Source organism: Zingiber officinale, chromosome 1A, assembly GCF_018446385.1.
Source record: "Zingiber officinale cultivar Zhangliang chromosome 1A, Zo_v1.1, whole genome shotgun sequence".
Taxonomy (NCBI): Eukaryota; Viridiplantae; Streptophyta; class Magnoliopsida; order Zingiberales; family Zingiberaceae; genus Zingiber; species Zingiber officinale.
The window spans coordinates 46,476,388-46,492,051 of record NC_055987.1 but is presented as its reverse complement, the minus strand read 5'-3'; the positions used below and the strand labels follow the sequence as shown (position 1 = coordinate 46,492,051).

Genomic DNA, 15,664 nt, shown 5'->3' with positions numbered 1-15,664 from the left:
TTCCTCTTCTTTCTGGAAGAGCTGCACAAACATCAACATCCATGATTTTTGCAAGAGCATGTTTTCTTCCATGATTTAGAAACAAGAACTAATGAATTTTCAGTGTGTTCAAACTCATGTATCAATGAGTAAATTCCAAGGTCGGCCTTTATACATATGCTGTGTTTTTTCTTGCTTCTTTTTTTCTGTGCTCCTTCCTATGCATTTGCACTGAACTTCAATTGGGTTGCTCTATATAAACTCACTGCCTCAGATTTACTCCTGGAATGTTTTTCATCTAAATGCATTGGAAAATTACCTGATAACTCTTTCTTTTATCTGCACGATGAAATTCTGTTTGTTTCTTTTGATAATTGTTGATATAATTCAAAATACTACCAACTCCAATAATATCTACCATAGACAAAGTCAGATCTAGTTTTGCACAGTTCTAGTTTTGCACAGTTATAGTGCATACGATTTTTAATTTTGTGCCAAAACATTGCATTCAAAGGCCAAGGAAGGTATACAAAGTACATAGTTTTGTTAAGTAAGCTTACTAGTCCATGCTCATATTTACTTTACTGTTTTGTATAAATAAAAAAAAAGTTTAATGATTTTTTAAATTAAATTTATAATCCTTTAGTTGACATGCTTATAGATTCTGGATTAATATTTGGTTCTAATTTTTCTTCATTGCACATTTGGTTACATGCAAAATATAACTTTGTTAAGTAATCTTACTAGAGTTCATATTTTCTTCAATCTTTTGTATAAATCAAAAGAAAGTTTCATAAGTTTTTTTCTTTCAATTATAATCCTTCAGTACATAGTTTGTTAAGTAAGCTTACTAGTCCATGCTCATATTTACTTTACTCTTTTGTATAAATCAAAAGAAAGTTTAATGATTTTTTAAATTAAATTTATAATCCTTTAGTTTACATGCTTATTGATTCTGGATTAATATTTGATTCTAATGTTTTTTCATTGTTACATGCTAAATATAACTTTGTTAAGTAAGCTTACTAGTCCATGCTCATACTCACTTTACTCTTTTGTATAAATCAAAAGAAAGTTTAATGATTTTTTTAATTAAATTTATAATCCTTTAGTTTACATGCTTATTGATTCTGGATTAATATTTGATTCTAATGTTTTTTCATTGTTACATGCTAAATATAACTTTGTTAAGTAAGCTTACTAGTCCATGCTCATACTCACTTTACTCTTTTGTATAAATCAAAAGAAAGTTTAATGATTTTTTTAATTAAATTTATAATCCTTTAGTTTACATGCTTATAGATTCTGGATTAATATTTGATTCTAACGTTTTTTTCATTGCAAATTTGGTTTTGACATCTGATCTTAAATAGTTGGGACAGATATAGATTAATTGAGATAACAACATTTGATTTTCACATCAATGGTACACAATGAAGTTGCCCTACCAGTGGGCAGACAATGTTGCCAACAAATAACTGGGCAAAGTCATCCATGTGTTTGCTTGATTACTTAGTTTATTAGATTGTTCAGGAACCTGCACAAATGACATTATCTAATAATCTATTTTTGCATGTATACCATAGGATTGGTCTTGTTGAGATACTTCTTGGCCTTCTTGATTGGAGAGCTGGCGGACGACATGGATTGTGTGCAGAAATGAAATGGAGTGAAACTGATGCATCAGTTGCTCGAGTACTTGCAGTAGAGGTTCGCTTGCTGAAAGCCCTTGTGTCATTTTGTTAAACTTGAGTGTTCATGTGCAGGAAGGGGCCATTTGGTTGCCTGCAATAGCATTTATATCAAATGGTCTCTATTTCTGGCCTGTAAGCTACCAATGTTAACTGCAATTATAAATGATGGTAGATTTCATTTGCAATCTGCAAGTAATATTAAAAATACATTAGTATAAAATATCATGAAAAGTAAACACACATATTTAAATGTATCGAGATATTCTTTATCTCCCAATTTTGATTATAATTGAAATACAAGAAAGATATAATATTTATATAATATAAATTCTGAATCAAAAGTTGTTTATTTTATCTAACTATTAAATTTAAATGATTATATGTGGATAAATGTATTAGGTGTGTTTTGTATCAAATATTTTGCTGGTTTATATATCAAACAATTTTATAATGCACCAAAAACAATTATAATGGGCTTACAGCTGTGATATTTTAAAAATTATTATTCAGAAATGAAATGGCATGTCAGACAATCAGACAGCCTAGCTTTATGTGCCATTTGTTTTCTAACAGTTGCTAATTGCATACATAACCAATTACAGGCAACCGAATGCCCTGTTAGTTTCAGTTTTTTGACCGTATAATAATTTGGACGGAGTTTAGACCACTATAACTACTTCGGTTTGAGTTCTAAGCTTAAGGTTTGTCTTTGCATGTGTAGTCTATTAGTTAAAGGATTGTTGAGAGTCATCAGATCATGCTTATAATTTGTATCAGCTTCCATTGGTGGAAGTTTGAATTTTCAGAACTTGGACAAGGGAAAAAATATACTGGGATGATGGAATTGGAGAAGAAATAAAACATTCTCGTGCTTTAATTACTAGCTTATTGAACTTAAATCATTTCATGGATGTCTGATTTTATCTATATATATATATATATATGCTACAGGGAAACACTATCAGTTGTGCACTGATTTCATGTCACTTTTGCAGAATCTTATGTGCAAACAACGAATATTTTAGCCGTACAAGGGAACTGACCTCTAATGGAAGTTTGATTTGTGTGATTTGATTCAGGTTTTGCATGCTTTTGCCACTGAAGGTGCCCATTGTGCTAAAATTCGAGAAATCTTAGATGGTTCTGATGTAAGTTCACTTATTTGTTTGGAAACTTTTCACTTTACCATTTACTCATTTTTTATACTTCTGATTTGTGCTTGCATATGCTATTCTTATTTCAGATTATTTCTGTCTCTCTCTCTGTATATATTATATACATTCTTCACTCTCAATTTCCCATTGTACAACAAGGTTTGTTGTCCTTTTTGAATAATAAAAAATGTATTAAAGATCTAAAGGATTCACTGATTTATGAAGGAGATCCTCATTGTCACTCCTAGACAACAAGTTGATGAAATTCTACCTGGCAAGACATGCAAAGGTTGACCTGTAGCATTATGAGATCTAGGAATGTGATTCTAGTTCTGGGTTGGATACGAGAAGCAAAATGAAACAGTCGTGGATGCTTGAGTTGATATACCAAGGGGTGATAGTCTTGTGGTGAAGGATCTTAATTAGGTGTCGGATGTTTCAACCGCTGCAAACCACCCAAGCTTCATCCATATTTGAAGTTAACACCCTTCTATATTATCAACAGGCTTCAATTCTGCTTCTCAATGCCTTGCTGAAAAGGATTAGTTTAGGATTTATTACCATATAGTTGTAACAAATTTTGAACTACCGGAATACATAAAATTAGTAGGGGCTGATCCAGAGCTGGAGCTTGATCGATAGTTTTATCAACGGTATTGTGTAATAACCTTCATTCAGAACTACTATACTGACTGGAAGTGCATCATTTGTGGATCTTGTTCCAACACTGTTTTGTTTTGCCTAATATAGCAAAACTGGCCTCCTAGAAAAAGATGGGGTAGCATCTTGCCTCAAGATAGGTCTTCAACTAGCATTGTAGCCTACATAAAGCTCCATGGTGTGAAAAGAGCCTACTAGGAATAATTGGGACACATGGCTTGTTGCTGTATTGTTGTTGTTTAACAAGTATGGCCTCTTGATTTTAGCTGACAACATCTGAATAATAGATAACGTTGTTATTTCCAGCCTTACAGGGAAATTAAGTGAACTCAATAACGACAAGCTAATAGTGTATAATTTTTCCTTTAAGAATAAAAGTTCAGAAGTCACTGTCACCTGAGATCTCATCCAGGAGTATCTTTCTAAAGAAAAATTGCATTTTTTTTTGGAAATGCCATTTTATTATGAAAATCAATTTTATAAAGATTTATGGTAACTTATTTATCATTGATTACCATTAATCTTTGCTTTATTAGGTGTGGAAAGCTTATAAAGATCAAAAGCACGATCTTTTCCTCCCTTCAAATGCTCAATTCGCTGCTGCCGGTGTTGCTGGGCTTATTGAGAACTCATCATCAAGATATACATACGCTCTTACTGCTCCAACTTCTCAGTTAATGAGGCTCCCTTCTATTGCCACTGCAAACTCTAATCAAAGAAAAAACCACCAGTCCACATAGAGAGATGCTTGCTCAGGTATTTAGACAATATCCCCTTAGAATCACAGTTTCCTTTCTCTCCTTTTTGTTTTCCCCAAATAGTAAATATTGTACAGCATCTTGATACTTGATGATGATTGAAAGGGTCAAATTTCATTGATTTGGTTGTACAATCGTTTCTTGTACCTTCTTTATCTATATGTAATTACTGAAATAATCGAGCTTTTCGATGGTCGGGCGTCGTCAGTCATTTTGGGGTGTGGCTGTTTTTTTTCCCTGAGCAATTGAAAAAGATATGTTTATGGTGTGATTTTCCCCACAGATAGAGTAATCTAATTGACTGTTTGAAGTTAAGTTCTTCAACTGCACTCTGATTTCCATTTCTTCTCCAAAGAAGTCCACAAGAAATTTTTTTGTCTTTCGTCTTGGTTTTTAATTTCCATCTGCTATTGCCTTGTGTATTAACTTTACATTGAACATCAATACCCCCCCCTCCCTTATTAGCTTTCGTGTTTCGTGGTATCAAGAATTCATGATTCCTCTCATTGAAATATCGCTTGTTCCTACATTGGTATATTTTGGTGGGAGTTGATGTTTGCAAACAGAGGATTGGAGATGATGTAAATGCACTAGCTTAACATTTTATGGATAGAGTCAATTCCACTTATGGTAGTTCTCTGTTTTGTTATTTGCTCCATTAAAATTTCATCTTTGTGTCAAAGTAGCAGTTAATATGAAAAATTGAGAAAAATATTGACAAACCTCAGTTTAGTCCACATTTAGATGAGCTAATACCCATTAAGATTATTCTTTCCAATATACCTACAACTCATACAACAATAACATCAGCATTAATCCGACAATTAGTCAGGATAAAAAGGAAGCCACCATTCTCTACATAAAGTGATGTAGCCAGTTGAATTGATCAATCAAATTCCTCCAGATGTTACAAACCCGAAATAGAAGAATATATTTATCACAAGGTATATTTGAAGCCTGACCACAAGGTTGCACCAGAAGTTGATTCTAGCTTTGTTCCTTCTTTTTGAGCTCCAATTTTGACCATGGAGTTGAGGCTTTTGGTATGTATCGACTATGCAGCAACAGAATCTCTCTTCCTTCCTTGCAAGGTAGTAGTAAGTTTAGGATTACAGAATGGTGGATGAAATCTAAAGGTAAGTAAAGGGTGAAGTGGGGGCCCTTGTACTTTGATCTCTTTCTCTTTTCATTCCCTTTTCACTTCTGTGGCAGGGATGAGGAGATTTAAAACCGCAGTCTGTGTGGCCTTCATTGCTTGATGTTGACATACTTGTCATCCAAAAGAAAAGACAGAAGAATCTATAGTCAAGGAGGCTGACTGTTGGTAAATAAATTTTTTTGTAGAATTATTCCCATTTAATTTTATAGAATTATTTTACTTATCAGATAAAAATAATAAAAAAAAGTTTAGTTTGTCAATATCCTTATTATAGTTATTAGCTCTTCAAAGTGTATTCATTATCCAAAAGAAAAGTTGATAATTATGTTCAACCTTGACAATTAACAATAAATATTTCTAAGCATAAATTTTAAATACATTTTTTTTTATGTTCACTCAATTTAAATACTTATCTATTGAATATTGTCTACCATTTAAATATCTTATAGTTATCATTCTATTAAAAAAAGAGACCTTTTTGCTTCACATTCAAACACGATTAAAGCGAAGAATAAAGCCATAAAACGCTAATAATTCCCAAGAAAAGCTCATAGTTGAGCTTAGGGACTCATTAAAATCCGCCAAGATTACTTCGAAGTGGAAGGAGCCTAACTCTATTAATGTTGTCAAGTGCAACTAAGCTTACCTTCATGAATATCTCTTCAACGTAACTCTTGGTTGGCTCTATCCTAACCTGAGGACAAAGGATGGGGACCAAATAGGATACTCTTTGAATCTATCATCTCGGTGGCCCCTCTAGATTGGTCCCTTAATGTCTAAAAGGAAGATAAATTACGAGGGATCGTCCATCAATAACGACACATGTAAGAATGAATTGAGACAACTAGTAGATATGTCATACCCTTTGAAAATCAATTTCAGATATATTAATCATAATATCTTTGTATGAACTAAATGCACGTGTCCGTGAGGATGCTAATATTGGTATAGTATGAGATGACACTGAAGGCAACATTAAAAACAGAGGGAAAAATGGTTAGAAGACATGAACAATTTGGTCATTCCTTTATTTTATTTTATTTTCATTTCTAAATAATCCACCTTTTGCTTAATTTATTTATTGAGCCATGTATATCTCAATCTTTGTTTTTATAAAAAAATTAATTTAATGGTAAACATGATGGTTTGAATCAAATTTTATTGAATATGAAAACAAATTATTCCGCCCAAGATGGATACTCGGTCAACAAAAGTCAACTAAAAATCATTAGGAAATATTAGAAAATGAAACTTCAAGTTTCACTCGAATTCCAAAATTAACAAATCCCCTTCCCCAATAATAATAATAATAATAATAATAATAATAATAACATGGAAATTTGAAGGAAAAAATAGGAATCAAAAGATTGTTTTCATGACCAAATTAATTGTTTTGAAATATCTAAATCAACAAATAATAAACATACCAAATAAAAATTCATAATAAAAAAGAACAGTCTGTATACGCTTCCATTAATACATGTCCGAAAAAGAGTAGAATTATATAGATTGTAATTTTCATGACGTGACCATAAAATCACACATAGTAATAATTTTATCAATACGTAAAAACTCTCCTTATATATCTATGAATAAAAAAAGAAAGTATTTTTTTCTTTCTTTGACCAAACAAGACGAGTCATTCGATTATTTGTTTTTTCTTAACCAAAACCAACAAATTTAGATTAACTTCTTTTCTTTGTTTACTCATCTTTAAAAAATAATATCAAGGTTGAGTAGTCCAACCAACTCAAATTGGACTTTGATTGATGAATGAACAGGAATCATTCATTTAACTCCAATATACAATTTGTTCATATATATTTTTTAAATTCATTTATTGATGCGAACTAAACTTGATAATTTTATTAATCGATAATCCAATTAGACCATGAAAGAACCCGGTCCGGTCTGTTACCCGATTTGGTCGAACCAACAACAACGACTAAGGTTTTCATATTTAATCAAGCATTAAAAAAAATTATCTTTTAGGGAAAGTATTAATTTTTTACTATAAATATGTGTCTCCTTTACTTGCTCTCTCCATTTCCTAACCACTTCTTCTCCTCGGCCTTTCCCTCCGCCTCGTCTCCTCCGCTCGCCGGAAAACCTCCTCCTCCTGGCTGTTGGTCTTCTCCTTACGCGCCTCATCCGAAATCCTACCCGTCCTCTCGGTTCGGAGAGAAGGGGCTTTGCTCGGACGCACGCTGCACCGTGAGGGTTTCGGCATTTGCTTATTTGCTTCTCCGGCGGACGGTGAAGGACTCTAGACCGGCGCCAGATTAGTATGAGATGGTAAGAAGCGAAGATCTTGGGGGCGCTTTGTTATCTTTATCCCCATCCTCTTTGAATCAGACGGCGAGTTTTGCATACCTACCTTCTTTTCCTTTGTGTCTCTGCACAATAATTGTTTGGGATCTCGACTCAGTTTTCTTGTTTGAGCAGCAGGGTTCTTTCTAATTGTGTAGTTGCTGTTTAATTTGACTCATCGTTTTCTAATATGGAGCCGGATCTTAGGGAATAATGAAGGGTTGTCTCGTCCCAAGGATCTAGCACAATGTTTGAACTAGGGTCAACATTGTGTTTGCACTTTCTAATTTTGGCTCTGACTTGCATGTAGTGGGTTGTACTTGTTGAATTGGATCGCAATCATGAGGTTTTGTACGTTTTCGGAAATTAGATGTCATGAAATTGCTAAGAATAAGGAAGAGGGCTTTGTTTTGATTTTAAACGGATTCAGGATGCTAGAGAACATAGGCTTGAACAGAAAGTTGAGACTTTTGAGGAATTTCGTCAAGATTGATTTTTAACACCAGTATTTTTTTTTTCTCCTTCAAGTCTGATTCCGTGCCTGTTTATAAATTATTACTGGCACCGTGTACTGGGATGTTATGATATAACAGTTTGCATTTGCACTCTTACCCGAGTACACACATTTCTGTTTCCAAATTTTGTTGTGGAACCCTTGTCGGCAAATGAAGGTCTAACAATGGCGTGCTGAAGTTTCACGAATCAATTGGTTGTTCTCTCCTTCAGTTGATGTTTGATATGTGCTTTGAAGGTGATTTATGGCTATTCTGTTATCCCTTTCATAGTGCAACTATTTGAAGTGACATAATTCAAAAGTTTCAATACCTAAAGTTAATTGATGATAATTTTTTTGTCAAGATTAGTTTTTTACCTACTAAATATTTTTCATTTTAGGTCAAAATTTTATAGTTATGCTTGGATTTTTGTATTATGTATTCCTGTCTTAAACAGGTAGAAGGAAGGTCTTGCTTGTCTATAGTAGTTAACGATCAGTTGGAAATATTGAAGCAGAGAAGATCTGACACGTTGAGAGGAACTACCAATGTTATCACTTCATTGTCTAGAAGTGGAGGTGATGCTTTAAGAACTCCAGCATCGTATGGTAATAGATTTCATGGGAATGTCGATGTATTTTCTCATGTTAGCGAATCTGCAAAGGATGCCTTTTCTAAGCGCCATGTGAAAAAGTTTGAAACAGTGAACTCACAATGGATCGAAAAAATCCCAGAATGCCCAATCTTTTACCCTTCAGTTGAGGAGTTCAAGAATCCCCTTGATTATCTTCAACGCATTTCTCCTGTTGCTTCAAAATATGGTAATTTTGTTAGTGTCTACACTGAAACTTTGGTCATAATTTGACAGTCCTTTGATGGTTGCTTAGGTGAATTGTTGCATTGTTTTCCTTGGCAGTATATATTGGAACAAATTGATTATTTTCTATTTCTCTAACTAACTACTTTTCGTTTGTTTTTAATTGTATGACTCATTATAATCACAGTAGATTGGAAAACATAACTTTTGTCATATACAAATTGTTCCTTTCTTTGGCATGAGTAGTGTGCCTGCCTTGACATGTTAACTATTCTCTAATTTTGCACAGATGTGCTGATTCGTATGCAAGTATTCTAGACTTCAAATTTACAAGTAGAATTTGTTATGTCTGAAAATTTTCTTTGGTGAATAGACTATAGGCTCCATAGCTATTTTTTTAGTTCTTAATGGGCATTACATTTCCGTTGGAACCAAAAAAAGGACTTAGGCAACATTTCTATCTAGTTTGTATATTGTATTCATATTGTAAGCTAATATTGTAACATTTATATAATTAAGTTGGTTCTTCGGATTTGATACAAATAGGAAATGTTTTTTTCCATTGATTTGATAATATATTAAACATCGCATTTTTCATCTTCAATTTATTGATATTATTCAGGTATATGTAAGATCATTTCACCCTTAAGTGCTTCAGTTCCAGCTGGTGCTGTCTTGATGAAAGAGCTAGCTGGGTTTAAGTTTACTACTAGGGTGCAACCTCTTCGTCTTGCTGAGTGGGCTGCAGATGATATGGTCACCTTCTTCATGAGTGGAAGGTCAGTAACCTAATCATATCGTGCTCCTCAATTTTGATTATTTTGCATGCATGGTGACAGTTGATGAGTTTCAGAAAATATACATTTCGGGATTTTGAGAAGATGGCAAACAAAGAATTTTCTCGAAAATTTTCTTGTACTGGATGTCTCCCAGCTAAGTTTATTGAAGAGCAATTTTGGCATGAAATTGCATATGGCAAGACAGAGATGGTTGAGTATGCTTGTGATATTGAGGGAAGTGCTTTCTCATCGTCCCCTAAAGATCAACTTGGACAGAGCAATTGGAACTTGAAGGTGCTGGTCTCTTTCTTGCTCTGCTGTTTGATTCTTTTCATAAAATAAGGCTTATTATAAACACTATATACAGAACAAGTTGTCTGTTTTTGATAAATTTGTGAATTCTGGGTTTATCAACCAATTGAGCCTATTAAAGATTATATTTTTCACTTCCAGAAAATTTCTCGGTTATCCAAGTCCATTTTGCGACATCTTGCGACTCCCATTCCAGTAAATATCTACCTTTTATTCTATTTTATTTCCTCTCCGCTCGCTGTCTTTTTTTTTTATAGTGTTTCTGGTCCACTACAGGGTGTAACAGATCCCATGCTTTACATTGGGATGCTTTTCAGCATGTTTGCTTGGCATGCAGAAGATCATTATTTGTATAGGTAGCAGAATTATGCTATCTTTGCTAGTTTTGTTGTTTCTTATTAAATCAAATAGTTCATTGACTTACCTTGTGCTCTGGTTTATTCTTCCAGTGTTAGTTACCACCATTGTGGAGCTTCCAAAACATGGTATGGTATTCCTGGCCATGCTGCTCCAGATTTTGAAAAGGTGGTGCAGAATCATGTATATGATTCTGATATTTTGCAAGGTGAAAGAGAAGATGCTGCTTTTGATGTACTTCTTAGGAAGACCACTATGTTTCCTCCAAATATTCTACTAGAACATAATGTTCCTGTTTATAAAGCTGTACAAAAACCTGGAGAATACATTATCACCTTTCCAAGAGCTTATCATGCTGGATTCAGTCACGGTGAGGAGTTTGTTCCTTTTCTCCATTTTAGAGTTCTTTTAATATTTACATTCTTCTTCTGCACGTCATTGTCTAAGTATCATTGAAGCAGATTCATTCTCCATTTTTTCCATCTTAGGATTCAACTGTGGTGAAGCAGTGAACTTTGCAATTGGTGATTGGTTTCCATTTGGTAATATGGCTAGCCAACGATATGCACTTCTCAATCGAATGCCATTGCTTCCTCACGAGGAGCTCCTATGCAGGGAAGCACAATTTCTTTCCAACAGACTGTCTGCTTCAGATACCAAAAGCCATGTCCCCTCAACTGAAGAATCCATATCCCAGCGGAGTGTCAAACTTTCTTTTGTTTACTTAATGCGTTTCCAGCACTTTGCTCGATGGACACTGATGAAGTTAGGAGCCCGTACATGCATCAAGTCAGAGAATGTATTGTGTAGCATATGCAGACGCGACTGCTATGTTTCTCATGTTAGATGTATTTGCAGCAAGGATCCAATTTGTTTCCGCCATGGTATGATGCTGGTCTGACATGAAAAATCTGATGTTATTTTCTCTAGTTTATTATTCAGTATAATTTACTTGTCTAATCATCTTTCATCAAGAGGGCGAGCTCAGAAGTTGCTGTTGTAAAACCAACCGTACAGTATTTGTGAGGGGAGACATTCTGGAATTGGAAACTCTAGCAAGATCTTTTGAACAGGAGAATGATGTATTTAATGAAGTTTCAAAGCTGAATCAGCAAGGCGACCACTGTTACCTATGGTCAAGGTCTTTCTATTGTGCTGAAGATGATGGATACTCTCCTTATTGTGATATAAAAGTTGAGGGTATGCCAAATTAATATTCATCAAAAATGTATTCCATCAAGCTACTTTTATGTCAATTTGCAGCACTGATTCTATATTGTGTGCAGTTAATTATCAATCTACTTCTACGGATAATTCTGCTATCCATGACGATGATGATTCTGACTCTGAAATATTCAGAGTCAAGCGCCGACCTTCGATAAAATCGCAGAAAAGATCTGTTAATGATACATTTTGCACAGGCTATCAGGGATACCAGGTTTGCCTAGTTTCTTGATATTTGATGCCTCATTATTCCTCTATTTTCTAAATAAGCACAATGAACACGGCAAGTTAATCTGCTCCTTCCTTGGTCGTCTTTGATACTTGTTGCCCTTTTTCCTATGAGGAAGAACACGTAAACATAAATAAGGTGTTCGAAAGATTTTCCCCTGCAACCCTTCCCTACATTTCCATAGTTCTTTGCCCGAGCACGATGAATTCTAAAATGTTACTGGCAAGTTTCCATAGGGACATTTTTGTGTGCACACACACAAAAAATGTTTTTTTGTTTGATGTTGGGAGAAGATGAAATGAGCTGAGTGCAACAGCGGTTTTTTCATCCTCACTTCAATGTAAAATTAATGTGTTTCTAGTGAACCCAGTAGCCTTTTGTCCCACATTCAAACTCCCTTTGTTCTCTTTTTGGTTAAAACTTGCTTTGCCATTTTTTATTCATTTTTTTCATTGTTTCACTTGTTATTCCGAAGTCGTGAAGTTGTGGTATGCATGTACATTTGAACTTACAGGGGCTAAAACGGTTGAAGAAGCTCCACCCAACAGGAAGGCATCTTGTCATTGCAGATGATTCTACATCGTCCGGCTATGCAAGGAAACACAAAACTTCTCTAGCCAGGGCTTCTCGAGGAATGGTAGTACCAGAATACTCCAAATTCTTAAGTGATCCTTCATCACTTTGCATCATGAAACCGAAACTGAAACTGAATCAAAACAAGGCAGTTGCTGATTCACCATCCTCTGAGCCCGGTCCACCACGCTTAAAAGTCAGAAGGCCACCTTCCGGCAATGGTTCCAGCAGCGAAGACACTGCTAGCAGCCGTGCTTTCTCAAGTATAGTAAGAAAGAAAGAAAACCTGAGGCTCGACCAACAAAGTAGCAAATTCAAACCTAGAACAGATCTAATATCCAACTCTATTTGAAGCTGCTGCTCCAGCATTATAGCAAAGGCTCAACCAACATGTCAACAAATTAACACCTGCAGCAGATCAATTTACATGACTGATTCTTTTGTGCAGACCTCCAAAGGAAGGTGATGGCACAGTTGATCTTGATTCTTCTCAACCACAAGACTACTTTTGGGGTTGGGTCAAAAAAAGTATTTGCTAATGTAAACATTTACCTTTTATTCTTTTATGTGATTTAGCAGTGGCTGAGGATCGGTTAAACTGAATAAATATTGTTCTTTTCTGGGTAATCAACGATAGAACAGTCACTGAACATTATTGACAAAGCAAGAATTTTTTATAGCATGATTGATTTTTGGTTCCGAAAGGCTCACTAGCTTGTATGGTATTTAAAACTCCAACAATGAATAACTTGATAAAATTAATGTTATAATAACACTTATATGTGATATGTTTTTTTTCCCCTTTAATAGGGTTGTAAATGAATTAAATATTCGTGTATAAGTTTGGTGTTTGGCTTGGTAAGATATTTTTTATATTCGTTTAATACATACAAGATTAGTTAAATGAATAATTCGTTTAACTAAACAAACAAGCTTGGATATATATGTGTTCTACTATGCGTCTGACGCCTGTACACTTACATGTTCCTTTCCTTATATCCATGGGGTCGGCAATAGGGAAAAAAAAATCGGGTTCGGGTTGGGCATTTTCGGGTTCTGGTTCGGGTCGGGTTCGGGTTGGAGGGTTGGAGAGTAAAAGAGTCTCGGGTTGGGTCGGGTTGGGTTCGAGTTGACTTAAATATAGGGTTTTATGGATTTTTTTGGGGTTAAATCAAATTTTATTTTAAAAATTTAGATGTTTTTATGTATATTAATATCATGTTTGTATGATAATGATGGAATATTGAGATAAAAGTAAAGAATTATAGGGAAAATAGTCCAAAAAAGTCGTTTTGAATCTGATTTTCGGGTTATATGGGTCGGGTTCGGGTTTGGGTTGAGGTATTTTGGGTTGAACTCGGGTTCGGGTTGGGTTCGGGTTGAGTTAAAAAAAAAAAAAACTCAACCCGACCCGACCCACCCGAATTGACACCCCTAGGTGGTGCTAGTCTAAAAACTAACACCAACCCTAAGACCAGTACCGATATATATATATATATAGAGAGAGAGAGAGAGAGAATTGTTATGCTACGGACTTTATCCTGCGGATTGTTACGGACCAATTGCCATGTCATATTATTTTAATTTTTTAATACAACATTTCCTTTTTCTATTTTCTTTTTCTTCTTCGTTCTCTCGCTACATGCTCGCCGCCTCGTCACCGTGCCTCGCCGCGCCTCGTCTCGGCTGGTCACCCGCTTGGCCGCCAGCCACCCTCCTGGTCGCCGGCCGCTGGCCGCCAGCCACCCTCCCGGCCGCCGGCCGCAGCTACCCTCCAGGCCGCCCCGAGATTCCAGTCGCGATCTAACGCGATCGCAACCGTGTTGGCATGCGACGATCACGACGGATTCCGGATGTGACCGCGCCGGAATTCGAACGCGACCGCGCCGGAATCCGGATGCGACCGCGTTGGAATCCGAACACGACCACGCAGGAATTCAGCGCAGCGGGAGGAGTCGCAGAACCACCATCCGTGCACGTCCCACATCACGTCCACCGTCGAACTGTCGACGAAGATGGCTTGGTTCCCCCTGAAATTCCACCTCAATCTCCGCACGCTGACCACCTCCTTCTTGTCGACCTCTACGTACAGCTTCAACTCCTTGGCGTTGAGCTCATCCCCTTTGCATCGGATCATAATCTCGTGCTCCTTTCTCGCCGTCGACTAGCGCTAATTTGGTGGAGTAGAGAGTTTCGCCGGGCACCTGCTCCCGCCGGCTCACCATCGAAAACGCCACGATCGAGTGTGTCGCCCCGAAATGCTCGATGAATCGCCCGCACATGTCGCCCAACAGCAGTGCGAATTCAACGTCGGCGATTATGGCGAGGTAGAAGGCCTTGCTCGGCTCCTTGCTGGAGGAAAGGACCGTGCGGTAGAAGCAAGTGATGGCGTCCTGGGCGATGACGAGGTGCGGTGACGAGGCGGCGAGCATGCAGCGAGAGAACGAAGAAGAAAAAGAAAATAGAAAGAGGAAATGTTGTATTAAAAAATTAAAATAATATGACATGGCAATTGATCCGTAGCAATCCGCAGATAAAGTCCGTAGCATAACAATTCTCTCTCTCTCTCTATATATATATATATATATATATAGGCGAGCATGCAGCGAGAGAACGAAGAAGAAAAAGAAAATAGAAAGAGGAAATGTTGTATTAAAAAATTAAAATAATATGACATGGCAATTGATCCATAGCAATCCGCAGGATAAAGTCCGTAGCATAACAATTCTCTCTCTCTCTCTCTCTCTCTATATATACTTGATCTTAATTAAAAAAAATAAAAAAAAGTATATTTTTCAATATCGCTGACTCAAGATACTTATAAAAATTTCTCTACTCGCAGTGTTGTCCATCTTAAGATAACATTATATATATAAATATATAATGTTAAAAATAAAAGATAATATAAATTTTATGTATTTAATCAATATTTTATCTGTGAACAATATTATTAATTATATTAGTTGAGTTTAATAAAAAAAAAACTTTGGTTCAATAGCTTAATTAAGTGCACAGTCAAACTGGGCTAAGCTTAGTTCCTTTGCACTCCTAATTTTAGATAAATACACGAGTGAGTTAGATTTGGTTAAGTCAAAATTTCACAGGTGCCTTTTCCCTAAGGGACAAAATGAAAGGTACTTAATAAATAAATAAATAAATGCTGCT

At 35.7% G+C, this 15,664-nt stretch overlaps 3 protein-coding genes across 3 annotated transcripts in view; 2 read left to right on the top strand and 1 right to left on the bottom strand.

Annotated features, from left to right (window-relative positions):
* LOC122024312 (dnaJ homolog subfamily C GRV2-like) overlaps positions 1-4,525 on the top strand; it is a 39,800-nt gene extending 35,275 nt beyond the window's left edge. Inside the window, exons 20-22 of the mRNA XM_042582916.1 lie at positions 1,566-1,689; positions 2,753-2,821; positions 4,024-4,525. Of these exons, the coding sequence (XP_042438850.1) occupies positions 1,566-1,689; positions 2,753-2,821; positions 4,024-4,227 (397 nt within the window). The 3' untranslated portion in view covers positions 4,228-4,525. The remainder of the gene's footprint in view (positions 1-1,565; positions 1,690-2,752; positions 2,822-4,023) is intronic.
* A 2,940-nt stretch (positions 4,526-7,465) lies between these two features.
* LOC122024303 (lysine-specific demethylase JMJ706-like) lies at positions 7,466-13,198 on the top strand. The gene is made up of 11 exons (XM_042582904.1): positions 7,466-7,699; positions 8,666-9,029; positions 9,648-9,804; positions 9,879-10,098; positions 10,258-10,311; positions 10,393-10,472; positions 10,566-10,843; positions 10,962-11,357; positions 11,449-11,673; positions 11,760-11,911; positions 12,441-13,198. Exons 1-11 carry the CDS (start codon positions 7,697-7,699, stop codon positions 12,849-12,851), a joined length of 2,340 nt encoding a protein of 779 aa, XP_042438838.1. The 5' UTR covers positions 7,466-7,696; the 3' UTR covers positions 12,852-13,198.
* Positions 13,199-14,336: 1,138 nt separating this feature from the next.
* Positions 14,337-14,931, bottom strand: LOC121997825. Its single transcript, XM_042552457.1, has 2 exons — positions 14,722-14,931; positions 14,337-14,663 (listed from the first exon to the last, which is right to left on the bottom strand). Exons 1-2 carry the CDS (start codon positions 14,929-14,931, stop codon positions 14,337-14,339), a joined length of 537 nt encoding a protein of 178 aa, XP_042408391.1.
* Positions 14,932-15,664: the final 733 nt, after the last annotated feature.